We start from the raw sequence: 23,449 nt of genomic DNA on the forward strand, positions 1-23,449 counted from the left end.
TCTATACACATTGTATAATTAATTGAAGTATTTATAATTTTGGTTTATACTCGTTGTTGCAATTTAAGATTCATCAAGTTTTGAAATTCCCTAATACTTCTAAGCACTTATATAGTAGGGACCCTTTGGCATGAGCCACATTTTATGAGGATTTTTATGTCGAAAACAATCACTACTACCATGTTGCTTTATTTGAAGAAACAGGGCGAGAGAGGGATTATAAGTAACAAATCATGAATTCAAGATTTTTTATTTATAAAAAGGATTAATCTTTTCTACACCGACAGTGTATAGACTGTCAGTATTGGATGAATAACAATTTTGAAAAATTTGAATTTGAAATTCAACTTTTACACATATATCATGAATCTAACGATGATAGTGTATACACTGTCAGGTGTATAGAAGATTTACTCTTATAAAAAAGCAAAAAAAAAAAAAGAAAAAAGAAATAGGCCAATGATAATATAGTAACGTGTTATCAATTACGAAGAATGCTTTAACTGACATATTAAAGGATTTGATTAAGATATTATTACAAGAGGAGTTCTTGTTAAGCCAATAACTACAAACAAGCACTAATAAGCTCCAATTACCAACTTATTTGTTTGATGGGCTAACAATTATCATCTTATCGAAATGAGAAAAAAAAAAAAAAAAAAGTGAACATGGTTATTGTGAAAGATGAGTAAATTTTTATTAGTCTAATAGTGAACGATGATAAAAGAACCCCAAAAATCCATCAAAATAACTCCAACCAAATCTTTATAATCAAAATATCTTGTTTATCAGAATACAATTATAATCCATCAAATCTTTATACATGTGACGCTAGTTGCATGCCAAACTCCAACCATTTTATAAAGGGAAGTGTTATTAGTGAGAGCACGATTAAAGTGCCAATAACATTTTTTCTTTGATAAATCCCTACACTTCAACCAAAAAAAAACAAGGGAAATGACAAAAAAACCTTTTTTTTTTTATCAAAAAAAGGGAATATTTACTATTTATTCTCCTATTTCATTTTTAGAGAAACAAGGTGATAAATACTAGTAGAACAAAACAAAAGTACCATTGAAAACATAATTAATTAAATAAATTTACCGTATTATCAGTGTGCTATGCAGATAAACTGCCTATAAACTAGATACAGACGCAAGAAAGTTCTGATCTTGTTCCCCTTCTTCCCTTCTCCTCCTTTCTCTCTACGCACCCTAATACATATTCAGATACAGATAGCATGTGCTAATATACACAACTCTGTACATGTCTACCATGCTCTACTGTTGATATTTTGGGCCAAGATTTCCCGGGTTAGTTCTCTCAAATTCTTTCAATTCTTTCATTTTGCAGTTAATATGATTGCTTTTTTCACATTTTTGTTGTCTTCTAATATATAATAAGAGCTTAATTTTGGAAAATATTTGTTATTTGCAGGATTTCAGTGTGTTTCTTGGGGCGAATTGAATTGTTCTTGCCTTTAGGTGGGGTGGTGGTGTTTTGATAGTTTAGTGATGTGAGAAAAATGGGTTCTTAATTATTTCCTAAATGTTAATCGAAAGATTTAAGCTTTTCGCAATTTTGGGTTTTGAATTTTTTGGTTGTTAAAATGGGGAATAAGCTGGGGAGGAGGAGGCAAGTGGTGGATGAGAAGTACACGAAGCCTCAAGGGTTGTACCAACACAAGGATGTGGATCACAAGAAGCTCAGGAAGCTCATACTTGATTCCAAACTCGCACCTTGCTACCCTGGTGATGATGAATGCAGCGCCTGTGATCTGGAGGAGTGCCCCATTTGCTTCTTGGTCTGTAGTCACAAGCATTCTTTTTCTTGTTTTAGGTGCTTTTATCTTATGATCATGAATTGAATTTTTTCTTGGTTCTTTCTTGATATAGAATTTGTTTGGACGCGCGACAGAATTATTGTACTTTAGACAATAGTGTATTTTTTGAATATGGCTGGATGAGTTAACTTACTGTGTTTGATGAACCTTTGATTGTTCTGGAATGTGAATAAGCAGAAAATCACAATTTTTTGGCTATAAATTTTGAGGATTCTCCTAGTTTGATTCTTGGGATGTTTGTGCTTTTACTTTTACTGTACCATGATTGGCAATTTGAATTGTTGTATTGGCCCATTGGGGGAGTGCAGAATATAGGTGAGGCTTGCTCTATCATGTCATGCACGGTAACCGTTGCTATATGTTTATTGGCGGCTCATAGTATTGATTGCATAACTTGATACAGACTAAATCAGAAATAGATGAAAAAAACTTGAGGGAGAGAATCAACACAGCTACTGAATGTAAATGGAATTAAAACTATGTGAGATTCTGCTGGAGGTCATATAAAGATTGATTTTGAGTTTCTGAGAATCAACCTATATAACGCTTCTTTGATTAAGTTAGTTGTTACCTTCTTCCTCAGCATCTAATAGGCTAAAAATGGGAGACCAATAAGAAAAGAAGTGCTGTTATGTGAAACCTTTGTAACATTGCATTTGCTATCATCTTCTTCTCTTTCTTTTCCCTTTTTATTGAAATTTTTGAGCTGTCAAAGTAATAGTTGTATGTTGGAGTTTCTTTTGAATTACTTCCCTTCCACCAACACTGCGCTCTTCATCCAAATCTGGAAAATGATGTGGGCAGCACAGTGGTCCAACCGTCTTGTTTGTAGAATAGTTATAATAATATGCAGTGTATGATGATCTACTAGAATTATGTGGATAGACTACCGTAATACATCAATGCTGTTACTCTGATTTGAATTCTCTTTAAAATTGCAGTACTATCCTAGTCTCAATCGTTCAAGATGTTGCATGAAAGGCATCTGCACAGGTGTTTATAGCATCCTTTGGAATCTATGAATGTTTAATGAAGAGAGTTCTTGACTACTGTAGTATTAATAAGTGTATTTTCCAACCTGTTTCTTTGCACCAGAATGTTTCTTACAAATGAAGACTCCTAATTCGACTCGCCCAACACAGTATCCTTGATTTCTTGGGGTATTGTTGTTTTTTGTTTTTTTTTTTTTGGTTAAAATGAATTGGCATAAGTTCTTTTGTACTTTCTCTGCTATTTTCTTCTATCTGCTGTTTCCAACTGGGGCCTTAAGGGATTCAGTCATACCAGATCCCTATCTCTCTGCCATCAATAAATCTTATCTCTTCTCATTTAGTTTTGGGAAGATTGCCTCTTTGCAAGTGCCTGGAAGGGGTATGGGCTGGGAAAGAGGAACTTTGGATTTTGGGAAGGGGTAAGCTTGCTTGTCTTCCTTAAATTTTATCAGGTGTCCTTTTTGTAAAACTTCAAATTATGCTGTGGAGTATCGAGGTGTCAAAACAAAGGAGGAAAAAGGATTAGAGCAAATTGTAAGATTTCCTGCCCCTTGTTATTTAGTTGATATTCTTTTGAGTTCAGCGTGCATTACAAAAGTGAATTTCTCATTGTGACTATTTTTACCTCTTTAGGAAGAGCAGCGAGTTATAGAGGCCAAAATAAGGATGAGGCAGCAGGAACTCCAAGATGAAGAGGATAGGAAACTGAAACGTAGAGAGTTTAATTCTTCAAACAGTATAGCTGGGCCAACTGAATCGGAGCTTTGCTCCACAGCAGGTAATTAATTCAACTAGCAAATTGGTGTTGTTGGTTGGGCAGTTTCTGTTGCATTCAATTGATGTTCATTTTGTACACAGCCCCATCTTTTTCTTCTGGTGTAGAAGAAGGTGACGAAATTGTCACTTCTCAGGAGCCTTGTGCTGCCCCAGTTGTCAGACAACCTCTACGCTCAAGGCAGAATAGGTATAGAAAATTACTTACTGTTGACCCCGTTCATTTTGTTTCATTCTAAAGGTTGGAGTGTTTTGTCCTTCCACTGATTGAGCAACATAGAAAAACCACATCCTTGTTAAGCTTTGTGGCATAATGATGTGTGGTTTAGTCTCACTTCCAGCCAAAAGCAGTTTTTTTCAGAATCAGACGTCTTAGAATCATTAAGACACTTGACAATGCTAAATTGTGTTTCTGTATGTTTTCAGTCAGTTTTAGGAGAAATTGCAATCTAGGGATTTGTTATGTTTTCCTACTGGCCTTTTCATCATCTTCTATTTTTAGTCGTGGTTTCTTTCTTTTCTTTGCTTTTTTTTTTTTTTAACCTTTCTCTGTAAATGCTAGGCATTTTTTAAAAGGCATCTAAATGTCTATCTGATCAGTTTCTTGATTCCCTGAACCTGAAGGCATGCCTTTCCTGGTGATGTTTTCTGCTAGAAATACATGAAAACTATTTTGCCTTTCATGGATTAGTCATTTTTAAGTAATTTTCCTATTTTGTTTGCCTCCTTTCTTATCCCCCTCCTCCAAGATACGGTTGATTTTAGGTGATGTAAAATCTATTTAGCATTAGTTGCTTGAGGTCATTTATCTGTTGTGAGAATTTTAGACAAATTCCTGATGTTCAATACCCCTCTCTATGGCGGAAATGGAAGTTTAATCATCCTTATTTGATATGCATTTGCAATTCTTAATTTGTAAAGTTTTCAGGTTTCTCTTCAGATGGTTGACATATGGCTTGTCCTTATTACTTTGCCTTATTTCTGAGTCTCAGGGAGGATGAATTTGACCTTGATCTTGAGGACATCATGGTCATGGAAGCCATATGGCTCTCCATTCAGGTACTTCTGTGAGCAGTTGAGCAATTACTGCATTAGGATGTTTTCAGTTACCATTTATTCCTTTATTAAGCTTCTATACTTACCAAAAAGATCACACGTATTAATAAGGATAAGATGGTTAAAACCTTGAATCTGTCACGTCAAACTCATATATTGTTATTAGTTGTTTTTTATTAGCTTATCATGATCCTAGAAATTTCAGTCTAGTTCTCCTATTCAAAGGTTTGTCTCTCTTTCCAGGTTTGCATTTAATTTATTTCGAACCATTTTTAGCTGAGCTCTGCTTGCTACTTTGTTAATATTGTAATAGCTGTACCATCGTCTGATTGTTCGCATCGGATGGTCGCTGTCATGTACTTACTCTTTGCCTTTTGAGTTGAGATGTGATTCCATAAACTGTTATCGTGATAGGATAATGGCAGGCGGCGAAATCCAGTCTACGTTGAGACTGTTCCATCAGAGCAATACACGGCCGAAGAACAGTGCAATACGGCTATCATGGGTCCAATTGCGGGATCTTCCTCCTCTCCTTCGGGTGGTCTTGCATGCGCAATTGCAGCCCTTGCTGAACGCCAGCAAATGGGTGGGGAGACCTCCAATAGCTATGGAACAAACATGTCTGCGTACAACATGCATCCTGGATGTGACAGGTATCAGAACACACAGCATGAATCAGAGAACTTTGCTGCTGCAGGGAACTCGGTCGAGGTGTCACCTGATATTCAAATGGCAATGACTAGAGGTGATCGAGAGTGGGTAGATAATAGATCAGAGATTGCAGATGTCGGAACCAGCTATGCCGGTTCTGATGATGTAGAAGATGATGCAGCTCATGCAGCATTGCCATCACAAGATGAATCTGATGGCACATTTCATCCTGTTGGAGGTGCAATCGTTCCTGAAACTTTTGAGGAGCAGATGATGCTGGCTATGGCTGTTTCACTGGCTGAGGCTCGAAATAGATCAAGTCCACCAGGTGTTGCATGGCAATAGCCTTAAAAGAGTCCTAAGGATTGGTTCTCGGTTCCTATGTCTCTTGTGACCCTCCTGCCTGCTTCTCACGTGAAGCATTTCTCCTGTCTCTTCTTTTTTTTTTTTTCTCGATATACAGTGTAAGCAGGAAAAAAGGAAAAATGATTCTAGAATGAATGAATGATCCTAGTATCAGTCTTTTTAGATTGAGATCCTTAATCTTCATAAGAAGTGATGTCCAAGAGATCGAGTAAACGGGGGCATGTAAAGCTGGTTCCCAGAGTTGATTAGCTTCATTGTTGTATATTCGCCACAAAGTCTTGGTACATGTGATCTGATTTGTTGCTCTTGATATATATATATATATATAGACAATTTAAATTACGAGGTCTGGAAGTTGGTTTGGAAAATCAGTTTTAAATCCAGTTTGATAGACACTTCGAATAACCATGCATCTCGCAACTCGTGAACATCTATAAAACCCAAGAAACAAGTTAGAACGTTGGCTTCCAATACGTTCATATTACCAAACATGTCATTCTCCATCATGCATGGGATCCTGTCTCAGCAATGTAATATTCATTGGTGAAATAAATCTTGAAGACCTGAGATTCCAATCTCAAACGATAGGAGTATGTTTTTGTAATGGTGTGTTGGACCTGGACTTGGGAGTATGATTTGCACGATCAACATGTAAATGAAAGCATGGTGCAGCAGAGAAGTCGACTTGAGTTTAATGCATTAGGTCATATTTTGCTTGAAATATTATCAGTTGAAAAAGTTGAAACAGAGTGAGTAGGGATGTTGCAGACTCCAGAGGAGTGGCAAGCAGATTCGGTAAGCCAGAGGATGTTTTAGAAGGAAAAATAAAGAGGAAGAATGAATACGGGACTCTGACAATTTCGATCTATTATAGGCTTAGCCCTTCTGTATGTCATATAGATGCGTATGGTAATGTACGCGATAGTTCAAGAGAAAAAAAATGTTAAGTAACTTTATTTGGACTGTCATTTTATTTTCAAAAAGTTTTTATATTTTTTTTCGACAACAATAACAATTGTATAATTTATTTTATCCTAATCTACAGGGGAGAGGGGGGCCTAAAGAGGCTTTGTATTCGGGGCTGGCAGACCTGACTGACTAGACCAAAGGGGTGTTTTGGCACCACCCTTGAATTTTTTTTGCCGCAAGTAAGATTTGAATCCCTACCTACAGTTTAAGGAGGGGCTTAAGTTCCTCTCCGGTGGCCAAAAGAAAAGTTTTTATAGAAAAAAGTTTTTATGTTTGCTCTAAACAAATTTTCTAATCACATTTTACCTTACACCTATTACATTATTACGGTACATTTGTCTATAAAAACTTTAAAAAATAGGGATCAAAATGGGCTAAGTTCTATTGCATGTATCACATACATCACATGGTATATTCTTAATATAAGAAAAGTGACGTTGAGTACACAATTTCTCATTGTTTGCGAATAATATGTGGTTATTGCCTTATTGGGTCTAATGGACCATCAGAAATTTCCAAAACACGGGCTTCGTCGCATATGTATTAAGGGTTGATTTTGAGCCGTTCTAGATGCAATGTTTCGTTGGGCTTGGACAACCCAACAATAGCCGAATCTTAAAGTCCAACAATGACCGTAACTATGGCCCACTGGTAACAGTAGAATGGTCTTCCCGCAGAAACGTGCGGGAAAGTGTTACATGCTCCACTCTTCTTGCCATTAGGCTTCTGTGCTTCGTCTTTGGAATCCCTTTCGAAATTATCTTGATGATCAACTACTTTTTTGTCCCAGAACCAATCGGTGGGCCTTTGATGCTAACATCTTTTATATCGGCAGCCATCATACCTTACAAAAACATCTTTCGTACAACGTAAAATTAATGGAAATGTTGGATTTGCAGCAATAATGTGAAAATCAAGACTCGGGAGAATAGATATTATCTTCAGTTGGTTCATTGAATTGGGGCAAGCAAAGATTAGGATTTTAATTTAGGTTCAAAAGAACAAAAATAATGAAAGAGCAGGATAAAGAGAGTCATTATCGAGATTACGATCATCTTTTTTATCCATTTGTAGCATTCAATTGTGTGTAATCCTACATAGAAGAATGTAGTTTCGGTACATCAAAATGCTCGGGAAAGAGTGACACTTTTAGTCAAAACTCATCTTGGTGAAAAATAATTAAAAAAAATAAGATAGAGAGAGGGAGAAAAAGGTGATTGCTCTCGAGCACTTAATATCAGACTAAGATAATTTAATTCAGTTCAAATGTTCTATTAATTACTATAGATTTGATAGAGTATCATACTTCACTTTTTAGACAAAAGAGGATATTAATAACCAGAAGTAGTAATAGTTATCTTACGGAACTCCTAATAACAGTCCCTAGCAGGCTTTAAAAGAATCCCATGCCAGGTTTCAAAAAAAAAAAAAAAAAAAAAGAATCCAATGTCATATTTGCAGAAAATAAAAATAAAATAGGAGTGTAGCCAGGAAGATTGATGTTCTAGTACCAATCAAGTTGCACATTGAAATGTCAAACGGTAAAGCTGAAAACCATTGCGCTTGAAAGATGCATATTTTTTTAACCCCCACCGCCCCTAGAAGATTTAAACTTTAGCAGAGTCTTGGAATCAATAAATACTATGGTTAATAAGAGAAGAGAGGAAACAAAAAGATTTCATGCATATAATTCGGTCACCGACCTGATTAACTGAGCTTCTACCATGGGTGCATTTTTTCTTTGTACTTTTAGGTCTTTCCGGTAACTGAACAACGTTGGTTCAAAACAAAAGCTAATATTCTGTTCTTGACAGTCATCTTCCACATGCATTTGAAGCGGTCATAGGCTACAAATATAGAATCATCCAATGCTACTGCTACAAATCTTTATGCTAATAGTATTCAAGGTCTGACTGATGAAGTTTCCTCAACCTTAGCCAACTGTAATTCTCAAACTGGGAGGTGGTAGCTTCTACGCACGAAAGGAAAAAGCTCAGATTCTTTGATAAAGAAAGTGAAATGGGCAGATAATTAAGAGAAATACAAGAAGACATGGGGCCTTAAATGCTACACTACAGATCGAGTACAAAGGAGCAATCTAGTTAAGAATAATTCGCTGGAATTTTTGTAGCAAAATTAGAAATTGTTCACGTATAAGATCTGGTCCGATTTTAGACACCTTTCTCATGAAAAAGTGGGTACATAAGAATTTACATGAATTTCAGATAAACGGCAAAAGTAGGATAGATAGATAGAGAATATGAATGTCTGATTTCATTTAATTTATGATTTATGTTGCTAATTATTCAAGATTTTGAAATATATATGTGTGTGTGTGTGTGTCTATACATATGTATACATACATATATGTGTGTATTTATGTATGTATGGCGGAATTCAACAAATATTAAGATTGAAATATTTGAAATGAAGTCAATTTTGTGCAAATTTTATTCTAATCTAACATCTAAATATTTCTGATAAATATTTCATTATGACATGTATAACAGATAGTGACATCATAATTTTTTCCCTAACTATTTTGAGTGGAAGGGTATTCTGATAAATTTAAGAAAAAAGTACTTTTATTCATGGTGTACCTGTATCATTAACATTGATGAAAGTTTATACAAAAGTTGCCCTACAAAAAATAAAAACCTGTTAGACTAAAAGTCAAATTACAAGCTAAAGTCCTATCAAACTAAAAAATCAAATCACAAATCAAATAACATGGCACGACAACTTGTAGATTATATGTTGTTGTTAAGATTTAAATCTAAAAATTTAACTAATTTCCAATATATTCCGAGTAGAAATCACTTTCATTTTGGACATTGTTTGGATACTCTAGGTAGGGGGTATTGCCAGGACGCCAGCCAAATACAGTACTAGGCTACTACTAGTACTAGGTTTCTGCCTCAATGTCAACAACCGACCCAATTGATGCCTCCCCAATAGTATGGATCCCACCAGTCCATGTCCCCTATGTAAACAGCCATTATGAAAATGCAACAAGACATAGGGCCCTGGATGCGACACAAAAACCAGCGTACAAAAGAGCAAATTAACTACGTTTGGATTGGTGTTTTTGAGCCTGTTTTTGAAAAATTGTTTTTCACATTCCAAATGCTACAGTAAATGTGTATTTCAAAAACAACTTCAAATACACCAATCCAAACAATATATCAAAAACAACTCCAAATATATTTCAATTATGCATATTTAATTTGTATATTTTAATAAGTATATTTCAATTTGTATATTTTAATTATGTATTTTATATGTATATTTCAATTATATTTTAATATATTTTAATTATATATTTTAATATGTATATTTCAATTATGTATTTTAATATGTATATTCAATTATGTATATTATATATATATTATATTAATATAAATATATTTATTTCAATTATGTATAATATTATATATATTATGTCAATTGAAATAAATATTATATATTTATATAAATACATTTATTTATATATAAATTTATAAATATATTTATGCAATTTTGTTTTATAATATATATTAATATGTATATTTCAATTATGTATATTATATATAAATTATATTAATATTAATGTATATTATATATATTATACATTTCTAATATTATATATTTACATATACATATCATAAATATTTTATTTTATTTAAAATATATTTTTATATATTTATAATATATTTACATAAATATTATATGTTATATAAATTATATATAATATAATATATAATATATTATACATTTGTATAAATGTACATTTATACATTTATATTAATATACATAATATTAATTTTACATTTATACATAATATTAATACATGTATACATTTATATTAATTATATTAATACATTTCAGCATAATATTAAAACATATTTGTAATATATTAATTTATACATTTATATAATATTCATTTATAATTTATACATTTTTAATAACATACACTTATACATTTAAATATACATTTATATTATGTATTATATATAATATAATACATTTATACATTTATATTAATATACATAATATTAACTTTACATTTATACATAATATTAATGCATATATACATTTATATTAATTATATAAATACATTTCTACATAATATTAATATATATTTATAATATATTAATTTATACATTTATAATAATATACACTTATAATTTATAATATATTTATAATATTCATTTATAATTTATACATTTATAATAATATACACTTATACATTTATAAATATATTTATATTATGTATTATATAGAATATAATACATTTATATATTTTTATATGAATATATAAATATATTTATTTATAAATGTATTATAAATGCATAAATGTATATTTATATAAAAATTATAATTTATACATTTATACATTTATAATTTATAATTTATAATAATATACATTTATACATTTGTAAATATAAATGTATTATAAATGCATAAATGTATATTTATATAAAAATATAAAAATTATAATCTTCTAAAAATACTCAAAAATATGTTTCAAAAATACCTCTAAAATAATCCAAAAAAATCTACAGTAAAAGTTTTTCATATAGTTTTTGAAAAACAACCCCAAAAACCACTAATCCAAACGGACTTGTTTTTCAGATTCGAAATGCTACAATGGTGTTTTTGAAAAACAACCCCAAAAACAGCTAATCCAAACGGAGCCATGGTACTATATATTCACGCTTAAGATGAATTCGATTTTTAATTGCCAACCTTCTCGTGAATACAAAATCGTATAACCCTAAAAACCCAACAATTTATAAACCTTAAAGCTTGTTTTCGTCAATCAACCAGTTAGATATGATAGGTTTTTACCTTAATCTGATCAAGCTACCAAGCTCAAGTCCGCTATATAAAGCATAGGTTGAGGCAGCACAGCATGCACAATACACACGGCATAACTTTCTCAATATCTAGGTCATGGCTTCTCTTACCATGCCAACTCTCTCCTCCAACCTTGCCTATTCCTCCTCTATAGCACATTTCATCTCACTTGCAAAACCCGCTCACCCAAATCGCAAAACAGGCCCAAAATTTACATGCAATTCCACAAAAGGTGACCAAAACTCCAGTGATCATGACACTGCAGGCTCCAAAAATGGAGAAACTTCTTTACTGAAGCTTGATAGAAGAAATGTGCTACTTGGCATTGGAGGAGGGCTCTATGGTGCCCTCCAAAAATGGTACTATATATTCACGCTTAAGATGAATTCGATTTTTAATTGCCAACCTTCTCGTGAATACAAAATCGTATAACCCTAAAAACCCAACAATTTATAAACCTTAAAGCTTGTTTTCGTCAATCAACCAGTTAGATATGATAGGTTTTTACCTTAATCTGATCAAGCTACCAAGCTCAAGTCCGCTATATAAAGCATAGGTTGAGGCAGCACAGCATGCACAATACACACGGCATAACTTTCTCAATATCTAGGTCATGGCTTCTCTTACCATGCCAACTCTCTCCTCCAACCTTGCCTATTCCTCCTCTATAGCACATTTCATCTCACTTGCAAAACCCGCTCACCCAAATCGCAAAACAGGCCCAAAATTTACATGCAATTCCACAAAAGGTGACCAAAACTCCAGTGATCATGACACTGCAGGCTCCAAAAATGGAGAAACTTCTTTACTGAAGCTTGATAGAAGAAATGTGCTACTTGGCATTGGAGGAGGGCTCTATGGTGCCTCCACTTTTGGTGGCAATCCATCAGCCTTTGCAGCACCACTATCTCCAACATTCACAGCCTGTCACGATGCCACTGACCCCGACAGCAAAGAAATCGACTGTTGTCCACCCTCGGCCACGGCCGCGGATATCACTGATTTTGTTCCTACTGCTCCTTCTGTCATCGCCACTAGACCTGCGGCGCAACTAGTCGACTCGACTTATTTGAAAAAGTACAAGACGGCCATAGAGAAAATGAGGAATCTAAGTTCGGATGATCCACGTAGTTTCACTGCACAAGCAAATGTGCATTGTGCATATTGTAACGGTGGATACTATCAAGATGGCTATGCAGATTCTCAACTTCTATTGGATGTTCACAACTCATGGCTCTTCTTTCCCTTTCACAGATGGTACTTGTATTTCTTCGAGAAGATATGCCAAAACATGGTCGATGACGATACTTTTGCACTTCCCTTTTGGAACTGGGATAATCCACCTGGGATGTTTCTGCCAACCATTTTCAATGACTCCTCATCCCCACTCTATGATAGCTTACGCAATCCCTCTCACCTAAGTACAGTTCTTGATCTGTCCTATGAAGGCACTGATTCAACGGATAGTACCATAACAGTGATAAAAAACAATCTCTACCTCATGTACAAGCAAATGGTTACTCAGTCCACAACTCCATTGAGTTTCTTCGGAAAAACGTTTCGTGCTGGTGAAACATCTGATCCAGGAGCCGGTTCAATTGAAACTAGTCCTCATTCGAATGTGCACCGTTGGACTGGCGACCCTAATGAATCTCATGGCGAGGACATGGGCTCCTTCTACTCAGCGGGAAGAGACCCAGTCTTTTATTGTCATCATGCCAACGTTGATAGAATGTGGTCTCTTTGGAACTCTTTAGGAGGCCAGAACTTCACTGATTCAGACTGGTTAAACTCCAGTTTCTATTTCTACAACGAACAGGCAAAGCCTGTAAAGGTTTACGTGAAAGACTGTTTGGACACCTCAGTTCTTGGATACACTTATCAAACTGTGGATATCCCCTGGCTGAATAGTAAGCCAAGCCCGCGTAGGACGGCTATCGAATTACCAACAGCTCCTACTCCAAGTCAAGTGTTTCCAACGACCCTGGAGAAAACTATAACTGTTCTGGTGAAAAGGCCAAAGAAGAAGAGGACCAAGAAGGAGAAGCAGAGGGCAGAGGAAGTTCTGGAGATATCTGGGATCCAGTACAATATTGGAGAGTTTGTCAAGTTTGATGTGTACATCAATGAAGATACTCCGGACGAGAGCGGGCCGGAGAAGACTGAGCTTGTGGGGAGCTTCATCAACGTGCCTCATGGACATTCCATGATTTCTACTACTACTAAGACTTTTGCTATATCTGAAGTTTTGCAGGAATTGGGAGCTGATGAGTTTGAGAGCGTCTTGGTTACTTTGGTCCCCAAGAGTAGCACTGTTACCATCTCTGGAGTCAAGATCAAGTATGATAGCACCAAGGTGTCTGCATGAGATTTAAAAAAAAAAAAAATTAATGGTGTGCTTCATATATGTGCGTCTTGCATGCTGTTTTTTGTTTCAGATGTTGTGATTTCTGTGTCCTCCCTCAACGAATTAGGGCCTTGAATGTACCTTTATTTCCTTTTGATATGGTTCGGAAAGCTATCTCATCTTACCGGATCAGCATGAGGAGTACTGTGATGTGTCTACCTAAATAAACCTGCATGGGGATTGTGAATTGTGATATACCTGTCTAAATAAACCCCGAAAGGCAGTGAGGGAAAGAAAAGAAGAATGCAGTATTTGCACCCTTCTTTTTTCTGTTGTTAAATGCTATGTGAACCTGTTTCATGATGTGAGATTACATTGGGTTAGTAGAGGCTTTGATTTGATTTAACACGGTTTTCTTCGAGAATCTATTGCGTATTTACGATGTTAATTAGGGTTTACACGTCTTGAACATTCTTTTTGTCTGCCCAATCAATTATTTAATTACAAATGCGGCTGTTTTTAAGTTCATGTTAGGATTTGTGGAATGACAAATTGATAATCCCAGGCGAAAAGGCTACTTCTAATCTTGGAGGTCATGTTGCTATTCCAAAGATTGAGGTTACGAGAAAATAAATTAAGGAGGTTGGGAGGTGTAATAGATTAAATGCTTGCACAACCAACACAAGTACCTCGGCAGCATTTATTAGCTAATGATTGACCATACATTTTCACAACTCTGCAATATCATATCGGCTTTCCTACATTCACCAATTGCAGCTCAACTAAGAATCAAGCCAAAAAAGAAGCGTGTTTTGGATCATAAAATATCATTTCTCATCATTGTAGAATTTAATTTCTTTAGATTCCTTCAACCAAAAAAACAAAAGAAGAAGAAGAAAGCTATGATTACTTTCCCAGAAAGGCGTTCAAGATGACTTGTTTTGCTCTTTCAGCAAGAAACAATCACGACTTGTTGTACTAACCATCAGGGTTATTCTTAAATTCTTAAAAGGAGTACTTTTTAATGAATTGTTGCGTTGTATCATTAGTTTTAATGATTTGTACCATTACTACTAGAATCTATAGAAGATCTAAATTTGGAATGGAAAGCCCGGATACCGATTGGGTTGAGCCCCGCATTGGGTGTGTTTGGATAGGTTTTATTTGTAAAAAAATTTATTTGTTTGCATCACAAATATGTTTTTTAACACTTTTTTTTTTTTTTACTTTTTCGATCACCTTCTAATGTTACATACATCATTTCAAGGAAAAAAAATGCTACAATAATTATTTTAAATAATATTTCAAATAATCTTTTATTCAAATTCGCACAGCTCCGTATGGATTATGTATTTTTGGGAGTATTTTTCAAAAAGTTTTCTGTAGTGGTGGATATGCAAAATTTTACTATAGATGGTTAGGTATTTTTGGAAGTGTTTTTGGGAGTGTTTCTGAGAATGTATTTTCAGGTATTTTTAGAATTTAAATTTTTTTGACGTATGTTTCAAAAATTAAACACCATCACCCACCACCACAACCTACCTTTGCCACCACCCCTTACCCACCACCACTACCTACCATTGCCACCACCCCTCACCCCCTCCTTCCTCCTTCTCTCTCCTCCCTTTCCTCCCCTCACCTCATTCCTCCTCTGATCGCGATCAACTGGGGGAAGGGAGGGCATAGGAGAGGCTGGGCAAGAGAAGAGAGGGACGAGGAGGAGGAGGAGGAGGAGGAGGAGGGGAGGGGAGGGAAGGAACGAGAGGAGGAGAAAAGAAGTGAGGAGAGAGGAAGAGGAATGGAGGCGAGGGGTAGTTGGTGATGTTGGTAGGTGGGAAAAGAAAATGTGGTTAGGTTTATTTTTTATTTTTTTGTAAGTTATATTTTAGATTGTGTGTGTTTTTGGAGTTATTTTTAGAATTGCTATTGCATACTCCAAATACAAAAATAGTTTTTGAAAAACTTTCCAAATCCATGTAAAACTTGCACCGGCTACTAAGAATGCCCAGATACTAATTGAACCTACGAAAGCCCGGATTATTCTAAATAGCGAGTCCATCTGTATTAGTTACACCAGGTAAAGGTCTTAGCCAGTTTTTCATTTTTTTTTTTAGTAACAGGTCTTAGCCTGCAGGTTAAATGAGTAGTCTTGACACAACATTGAAGAAATAGCTAGATATGAAGTATATCTTCCTTCTCTTTTTTAAAGAATAAATGAGATCAAGTGTATGATGTAGTCAATCAAATTCAAAAATGAACTTGCCAAGAAAATGAAATAACAAAAGACCAAAGTACTAAGAGGAGCTTTTCATTTTTAAAATATCATATTTAAAATGTTTCGAAAGCTACAAATCATTCCCAAATCCAATGCCAAAAATGGGTTCAAATAATAAATCTTAGATTTAGAGTTTTTAGACTAAATCATATTTCTCCCCTGAAGTCTTCCGTCCATTCACGTCAAGCTGTTCATTTAACTTATTTCTCTGTTTTCTGCTTCCAAATGACAGTTCCAAGCAAGTAAACAAATATTCGTGCAACAAATTAACACATGGCAGTTTGGAAATTTTACCTGCTTGTGCTGGACACAGAGAAAACATCCTCCAACTTTAGAATGGATGAGGAATTGAGAGAATTTGAGGAGGGCAGACGATCACGAAAATGTGTTGGTGACTTTGGTCCAAAGAGAGGTGCTGTGACCATAATACACAGTCTCATACTGAAATAGAAAACCATCTGCTGTTACATTTTACAGCATATTGGAAATGGAAAGAATGTTGCAAGAAATTTTGACCCTTGACAGAAAATTCGAAAGAAAAAAAAAAGAACCAAAAATCCGAATTTAAGAGCCAGGTTACAGCACCACTCTCTAGTTTCTGCACCAAAGACACCAACACACTTTGATAATCTTCAAATGAATCATTCTCATCCTTTCTCCTTGCGAAAAGATAATTGGCATTCGAATTAGCACTAGTCGGTACAAACTTGGCATGTCCGTATAAGTAGGCTCGTTGATCCTTGGGGCCTTTTATCTTTCAATTGTTTGTACTACTTGGTTGTACTACGCTACTACACAGACGGAAAACTTAGAAGAAAATAGACAATTGGTACTACACATGTCTCATGCAGTTTGTACTTCGTACTAGAATGCTTGTTGGTACTACACATATGATTCTTAGACAGCCATAGGTTAGACATTTCATACATCTTTTTAATTGTTCATAAAAAATTTTAACCTTTTTAATCTATTTTTTAAGTGTATCTAGGTAGCTTGCATGTGTAAGCAGAGAAGATATCCTCTCCTCAGCCTGAAGGACTTTACCTATGCCTTTTCTTATCAATCTCCTTTTTTTTTTTTTTTCACAAAATTCCTTAAATTTACAGCACACCATTCTATAGAACAAAACCTCAGCTCTAATCTCCAACTACAAGATTAATACTATTTATACTCAAACACAAGATTATTACTTATTAAAAGAACAACATCAAACGTTAGTTTGAAACTTTGTAAAAAAAAAAATTTAAATCAAGCCTTTTTACGTTTTTATGCTTTAGTACTAGTATATGTTAAGTTAGTAGAGGGCCACGTGTCACCAACACACCTTTTAAAGTGACTGCCCAGGAACTTGTCAGTTGTCGCGACCTGAGATAAGAAGGGAGCCACTGGGCCAATGGCTCGGTGACCATCACCGGGGAGGGGTTTAAATCCCTCCTTGAGTTGTAGGTGAGGGTTCAAATCTTATCTGTAGCGAAAAAAAATTTAAGGGTTGTACCAGAGCATTTTCTTGATCTAATTGGATCTGTGTACCCACTAATCCCTTACCACAGCCTCCTTAGGCTTCCCCTCTCCCCTAGATTAGAATAGAGTAGATTATACAAATGTATCGTTGCTATGTTAAGTTAGTAGAAGGCCACGTGTCACCAACACACCTTTTAAAGTGACTGCCCAGGAACTTGTCAGTTGTCGCGACCTGAGATAAGAAGGGAGCCACTGGGCCAATGGCTCGGTAACCATCACCGGGGAGGGGTTTAAATCCCTCCTTGAGTTGTAGGTGAGGGTTCAAATCTTATCTGTAGCGAAAAAAAATTTAAGGGTTGTACCAGAGCACTTTCTTGATCTAATTGGATCTGTGTACCCACTAATCCCTTACCACAGCCTCCTTAGACTTCCCCTCTCCCCTAGATTAGAATAGAGTAGATTATACAAATGTATCGTTGCTGATAAAAAAAAAAAAAAAAGAGAGAGATAAGAAGAGCAAAATTCAAGCGGATTATTTGAGTCACAGTTTTTTTTTTTTTTTTCATTGTGCAATAGTCGTTGCAATGTGAATTATTTCAGCAGCAGGAGGTCAAAATCACAGCATACAGTCCAGGTTCCATGGACTGAATTGAGGCCATATCAGGTTTACGTCTCTTTAGTAAGACACCCATTTCTCTCATATTTCTTGACAGCGCACTCAAATACCTGAGCAAAATTGCAGCCTTCGCGAAGGCTTGAAATCAATTGATCGCTTAGACGCTGAGGAAATATGAACTTCGCCAACTTGGGAATCCACAAAGTGAAATCAATGGCTTTAAAAGTTAATGAAAGGCTAAACTATCTGTATTGAAGGGCAAAGAGAATTATTGTGATGGTAACAATTATGAATTTTCAATTATTTGGGGGTCAATATATATAGAAAAAAGAATTTGTTAAAATTTAGTGAGTTCAAATAAGAGGTAACTTTAAAATTTCTCTAAACCTAGATTTTTCCAAAATTAAGTTGGATCGATTGACTCCACTTGTTGTCACATGGCTCCGCCACTGGTTTCACATGCACTATCCTTTTCTACAAAGACTTCACCATGAGGAAGATTGAAGGAGACTTGGGATGGAAATTGTCCCATAGGATTATAGAAAAAACAAATAATTAGCTGCAATCCCTATATCTAGAATGCCGACTACCAAGGTTAACCATGATTCGGTCCTCAAAAAACTTGAGTGTGTTTGGATTGAGATGATTTGAGATAAAATAATTTTTTTCATAAATTTTAATCATATTTTTAATTTATATATATCACATCATAAAAAGTATTACAGCAATTATAGCAATAGCCAAAATAACTAAGAAAAAAAAAAGATTGTGGCAACAGCCTTGTGGTCTTCTTCTTAATGTTGGGACGTACGGCAGTTCATCTTAATTAAATAGTCCAATATTCTAGCAATGACTTTTTGTGTTGTTTTATTCAATATCACTGTACTATCATTTATGTGTGTTCAATCAATTACAGTACCTTTTTCACACCCCCTTTCTGGGAACCTTGTACAGATTATGGAGGAAAAGAAGGTAAATTTTCGGATAAATAACTGTTGATAATGAACCATGAAGCCTCGTTCTTGGACTGACTCTTTCATGTGTGTTAAAGTAGGGTTGTAATCGAACCGAGCAGCTCGCGAGCAACTTGATCAAAAGCTTGACTCGAACTCGATCAAATTGAGTTCGAGTCGAGCTCGAGCAGCTCGATAAGGCTATCGAGTCGAGCTCGAGCATCCAGAAGAGATGCTCGGAGGCTCGACGAGCCTTATCGAGCATATTAATTTTAATTATTTAATATATTATTATTAAAATTATATATTATTTAATATATAAAATTACCATTATGCCCAAAAAAATTGTCGAATTTACGAAATGTTTCAAATTATATAAAAATTTTAAAAGAGCAATAATGACTTTTCACTCAAAATTTATCAAGAAAATGAAATTTAATAACTCGAGCTTGATAGAGCTCAATAAGGCTCGAATGCTCGAATGGACTCGAGCCCATGCGAGTCGAGCTCGAGTACTGAGAGCAAGTTTCGAGCTCGAGCTCGAGCTGCAATAATACTACTCGCTCGAGCTCGAGCTCGAGTTCGAGCACCCCTATCTCTATGTCGAGTCGAGCTCGAGTATGGCGATACTCGGGCTCGACTTGACTCGATTACAACCCTATGTTGAAGGCTATCATCGATATCAGGGTCATTTACCCCACAAGGATGTACGCGGAAGAATGGCATTTACAGCAAAATGGGAGAAAATTCTCCCAGCAGCCCTTGAAAGCTTTCAATCCGTTCGAGCTGAAACAAATGAACAGTAAGTATTAAGGCTGAAATCTGAGCGATTTGATTTGTTTGAAGAATCATAAACTCAAAGGAAAGAATTGAAAATGATCCTATTCCAATGTGCACAAGGATCCTCTTATTTGAGCTTGACATGCCCCAAAATTGTAAAAAAATTTTAAATCAATGATAGTTTATCTAGAACACCTAAAACAAAACTTCTAATACTGGATTAAATGTCAGAGGTGACATAAAAGAAATGAATTCGTCCTACAGTAAAGGATCTGTTTGATCAAATGACAAAGATATCATCATCTAATTAATAGCAATGAAGTATAGAATTTGAAGTCCAAACAAGGTCGGTTTGACTTCCTGAATTCGGATTTTCAGTACTTTTGTGGTAACTATAGAGATAAATAAAAATGAGATAAAACGAGGTTAGGAGAAAACCATAATACGCAAGTCGTTCTTGTGGGGGAAAAATAGTGGTCAGATATTAGGGAGGTAAGTTTAGGCGCCAACTTTTGTTAGTTCCAATCGGATTTTACTCAATACAATAACATACGACTCGGTAGTTAATTTTGGGAAATGAGGAAAAATGGGGCGACTTTGAAAATGAGGGCCCTTTCTTTCTTTTCCTGGTTCAGGGCCGTCTTACTTCGTTGGGCCGACGGAAAAGATTTCAGACATTACCTACCACCGAGGAAATACTGCCCATCAAATCTTCCTTCTATTGTTCTTTAGTGCAACGGCGATCGAATGATGCCGTATGGGTTACGGTCTTAGCAGTTGCTAAGATTGATAAGAAAACAATTGAACTCAAGAAGCAAGTATGATACCATACAATGTGAATGCAAAAGGCAACATTAACTCCCCATTTTTGAGTTCCACTTTTGCAACTCGAATGTCAATGCAAAACTACGTATTCCAGTCCAAATTTACCATAAACACACACCATTGGAAATGAAAATTTCAGTTTAAAATAAAAAGATATTTGATAGGCCAAAAACTTGTTCAATAATTGAAAGAAACGAGGTGAACTTAGGATATTTTCGAGCCGGATATGGGTACAGCAATTTCTAGTCCCTACCTTGATCATGGGGTCTGTTTGTATGGTGTATTTTTTTGGTGTTTATATAAAATTTTACTATAATCTATTATAAAAATTGTAGAAAATTTTTTGTATATATAAGATTTGAGAAAATTGAAAAATTTCTCCTTTTTTTCCCTTTCTTTCCTCTTTTTTCTTCTTCTCCACTCTTATTTTGACCTTCCTCCTCTCTCTCCACTATCACCACGCCGGTCGCCATCTCTCCCTCTCTCTCCTCCACCCTCTTTCCCATCCTCTCCTCTCCCTCCTATTTCCTTCTTCTCATCTCCTTTCATCCTGCCCCCATCCATATTTATTTTAGGGTGTGTATTTTAAAATTTTGGGATATTTATAAGGGGCTCCTATAGACAAAATCATTAAAAAAAAAAAAAACTTGCATGTTAAAAACTCTTTAAAAAACACCCTTCTCAAGCACACATAAGAGTTGAGATTATTCTTCTTCTGCTTCCTTTTTTTTTTTTTGATGATATACTTCTTGTTTATCTTATCAAAATGGGTGGGATAGCTATTCTAATGCCAAATATATTCACGATATTTTATACCTTTTCCATGGCATCCTTTGCGTTACTAGGTATTTTCCATGGCATCTTTTGTATTACGAGGTACAAGTGATTTCTTGGGCAAATTGATAGTATGCTTTAGAATAATTATTAGCCAAAAATATTAATTGCTTTTGAAATGAATGATATTAATTTCTACTTATTCATTATCTATGTCAGTAAGATGTTCAATGCATACAATACAAGTTATTTCTTGGAAAAAGAGTCTCAATGGCCCTCCAACTCTTTCCCAGGTAAAGTTTTAGTCATCCAATAATTAACAGTAACGTTTTGACCCTTGATATAATAAAATAGCATATTTGTGGTCCTTATGTCAAATTCAGCAGTTAAAATTGACAGGAAGCATTATCTTGTGCGACGTGCGACCAAATATCAAGGGCATTATGGTCTCTTTTCCAAAGAACAAGTTCAGGATGTCGTTGGGTCTTCTGGCGGCGGTAACGGTGAACTGAGCCGAAAACAATAGGGCAAAGAACCTCTACATCATTTCGGTGATGGGGATCAAGGGTAGGCTCAACAAGCTCCCTTCTGCTATCTGTCGTGGTCTTCGAGAGCATGAGTGCCAAAACCGTCGTTGTCTGCAGCCTTGGGTCCTCCCCAATTCCTCAAAAGAAGTATTCATTTTTCAATTGGTTTTTCTTTGCCATCAACATGGGTGCACTCTTAGGTATTACTCTTCTAGTTTATGTGCAAGTGAAGAAGGGCTGGAGCTGGGGATGTGCGGTTCCAACTGTGGCAATGTTTTGCTCTATCGTCATCTTAGTCGCGGACTTCTCAAAATATCGTTACCAAAAGCCAATAGGAAGTGCCTTTACTAGATTTATTCAAGTCATTGTGGCTTCTGTGAGGAACCACTTTAAAGGGGTCAAATTTGAACAAGGAGTTCGGCTTTATGAGGTCCCGACTGAAAATTCTGATATATTTGGTGCTCGGAAGCTTCTTCACACTGAACAATACAGGTTAGGTTTCAATTAAGTTTTTTCTCCGGATTACTCACCCGAGGGATCATCAATTTCCTCAAATCACATATCTCTTACTCATATGTCCTCCCCAATTCCAACCCCAAGAGAGGAGCAAACCTTCCCGCCGCGTAGCCCACCTGGGAAATTACCTCCTAAGCCTCCGCTGCCAGCCCCGGCGATCAATCGTTATGTCGTAAGCGAGCCCTTCTTAGTGTCCAAGATGGCAGATTCAGGTAGGCAAGGAGGAAGGGGATCAAGGGTAGGCTCTCCAACGCAGTAAAGGAGATCAAGGATATGTTATCACTAGGCCAATTGGGAAGGAGGGTGTTGATCTCTGGCCTTGGATTGCTAGTGCTGCCACCACTAAATACACTAAATACTTCTTACAGGTAATTAGCCTTTTTATTTTTATTTTTTTAAATTGAGGTCTTTGGCAAAGAGCAGAGGGAGGTCTTCCCTTAGAGTCCTCACAGCCAAACTCAGGCTCACAAGGAAATCATCCCTGTAGTCATGCTGCTTATTATCGTGAGGAGAAGCAAGAGCAACGGCAGCCGTGGCGGTGGCACAGGTGGTGGGGTGGTGGAGGGGTCGGTGGGGAAGAGGTGCTTGGTAAACCATTAAGACTATAATACCCTTGATATTTGGTCGCGTGTCTTATGAAAAGATGTTTCCTATTAATTTTAATTGTTAGATTTGACAGAAGGACCACGAATATACTATTTTATTAGATCGAGGGCCAAACCTTTATTGTTAATTATTGAAGGGTTAAAACTTTATCCGGAAAAGAGTTGGAGGATCATTGGACTCTTTTCCCTTATTTCTTTCCGTTTCTCTCTTTTTATCCGTACGGCCGGGTGGCAAGCAAATAGACAGCTTAATCTCCACGAGGCAAAAAAAATTAATCCT

At 35.7% G+C, this 23,449-nt stretch overlaps 2 protein-coding genes and 1 long non-coding RNA gene across 4 annotated transcripts; all 3 read left to right on the forward strand.

Annotated features, from left to right (window-relative positions):
• Window positions 1-1,123: 1,123 nt before the first annotated feature.
• Window positions 1,124-6,024, forward strand: LOC113690677 (E3 ubiquitin-protein ligase DA2L-like). 2 transcript variants are annotated; one of them, XM_027208669.2, is made up of 9 exons: window positions 1,124-1,313; window positions 1,438-1,804; window positions 2,785-2,836; window positions 2,939-2,984; window positions 3,288-3,369; window positions 3,469-3,613; window positions 3,694-3,799; window positions 4,602-4,668; window positions 5,080-6,024. In XM_027208669.2, exons 2-9 carry the CDS (start codon window positions 1,610-1,612, stop codon window positions 5,659-5,661), a joined length of 1,275 nt encoding a protein of 424 aa, XP_027064470.2. In that variant the 5' UTR covers window positions 1,124-1,313; window positions 1,438-1,609; the 3' UTR covers window positions 5,662-6,024. The 2 variants fall into 2 exon arrangements, with proteins under 2 accessions (XP_027064470.2, XP_027064472.2); XM_027208671.2 differs by having other exon boundaries at window positions 1,174-1,313; window positions 3,718-3,799; window positions 5,080-5,850.
• A 6,079-nt stretch (window positions 6,025-12,103) lies between these two features.
• Window positions 12,104-13,858, forward strand: LOC113688811 (polyphenol oxidase I, chloroplastic-like). Its single transcript, XM_027206610.2, has one exon. It carries the CDS (start codon window positions 12,104-12,106, stop codon window positions 13,856-13,858), a length of 1,755 nt encoding a protein of 584 aa, XP_027062411.2.
• Window positions 13,859-21,742: 7,884 nt separating this feature from the next.
• LOC140007815 (uncharacterized) lies at window positions 21,743-23,328 on the forward strand. Its single transcript, XR_011815270.1, has 2 exons — window positions 21,743-21,814; window positions 21,921-23,328. It is a non-coding gene; the product is annotated as an uncharacterized lncRNA (long non-coding RNA).
• Window positions 23,329-23,449: the final 121 nt, after the last annotated feature.

The sequence above is a fragment of the Coffea arabica genome, chromosome 5c (assembly GCF_036785885.1).
Source record: "Coffea arabica cultivar ET-39 chromosome 5c, Coffea Arabica ET-39 HiFi, whole genome shotgun sequence".
Taxonomy (NCBI): domain Eukaryota; kingdom Viridiplantae; phylum Streptophyta; class Magnoliopsida; order Gentianales; family Rubiaceae; genus Coffea; species Coffea arabica.

Bases quoted from the DNA above. Each gene is read 5' to 3' on its own strand.
- LOC113690677 (XM_027208669.2), top strand. From the start codon at position 1,610: ATGGGGAATAAGCTGGGGAGGAGGAGGCAAGTGGTGGATGAGAAGTAC. The intron at 3,370-3,468 runs GTAAGATTTCCT...TTACCTCTTTAG, and splicing joins AAAAAGGATTAGAGCAAATT to GAAGAGCAGCGAGTTATAGA. The intron at 3,614-3,693 runs GTAATTAATTCA...TTTTGTACACAG, and splicing joins GGAGCTTTGCTCCACAGCAG to CCCCATCTTTTTCTTCTGGT.
- LOC113688811 (XM_027206610.2), top strand. From the start codon at position 12,104: ATGGCTTCTCTTACCATGCCAACTCTCTCCTCCAACCTTGCCTATTCC.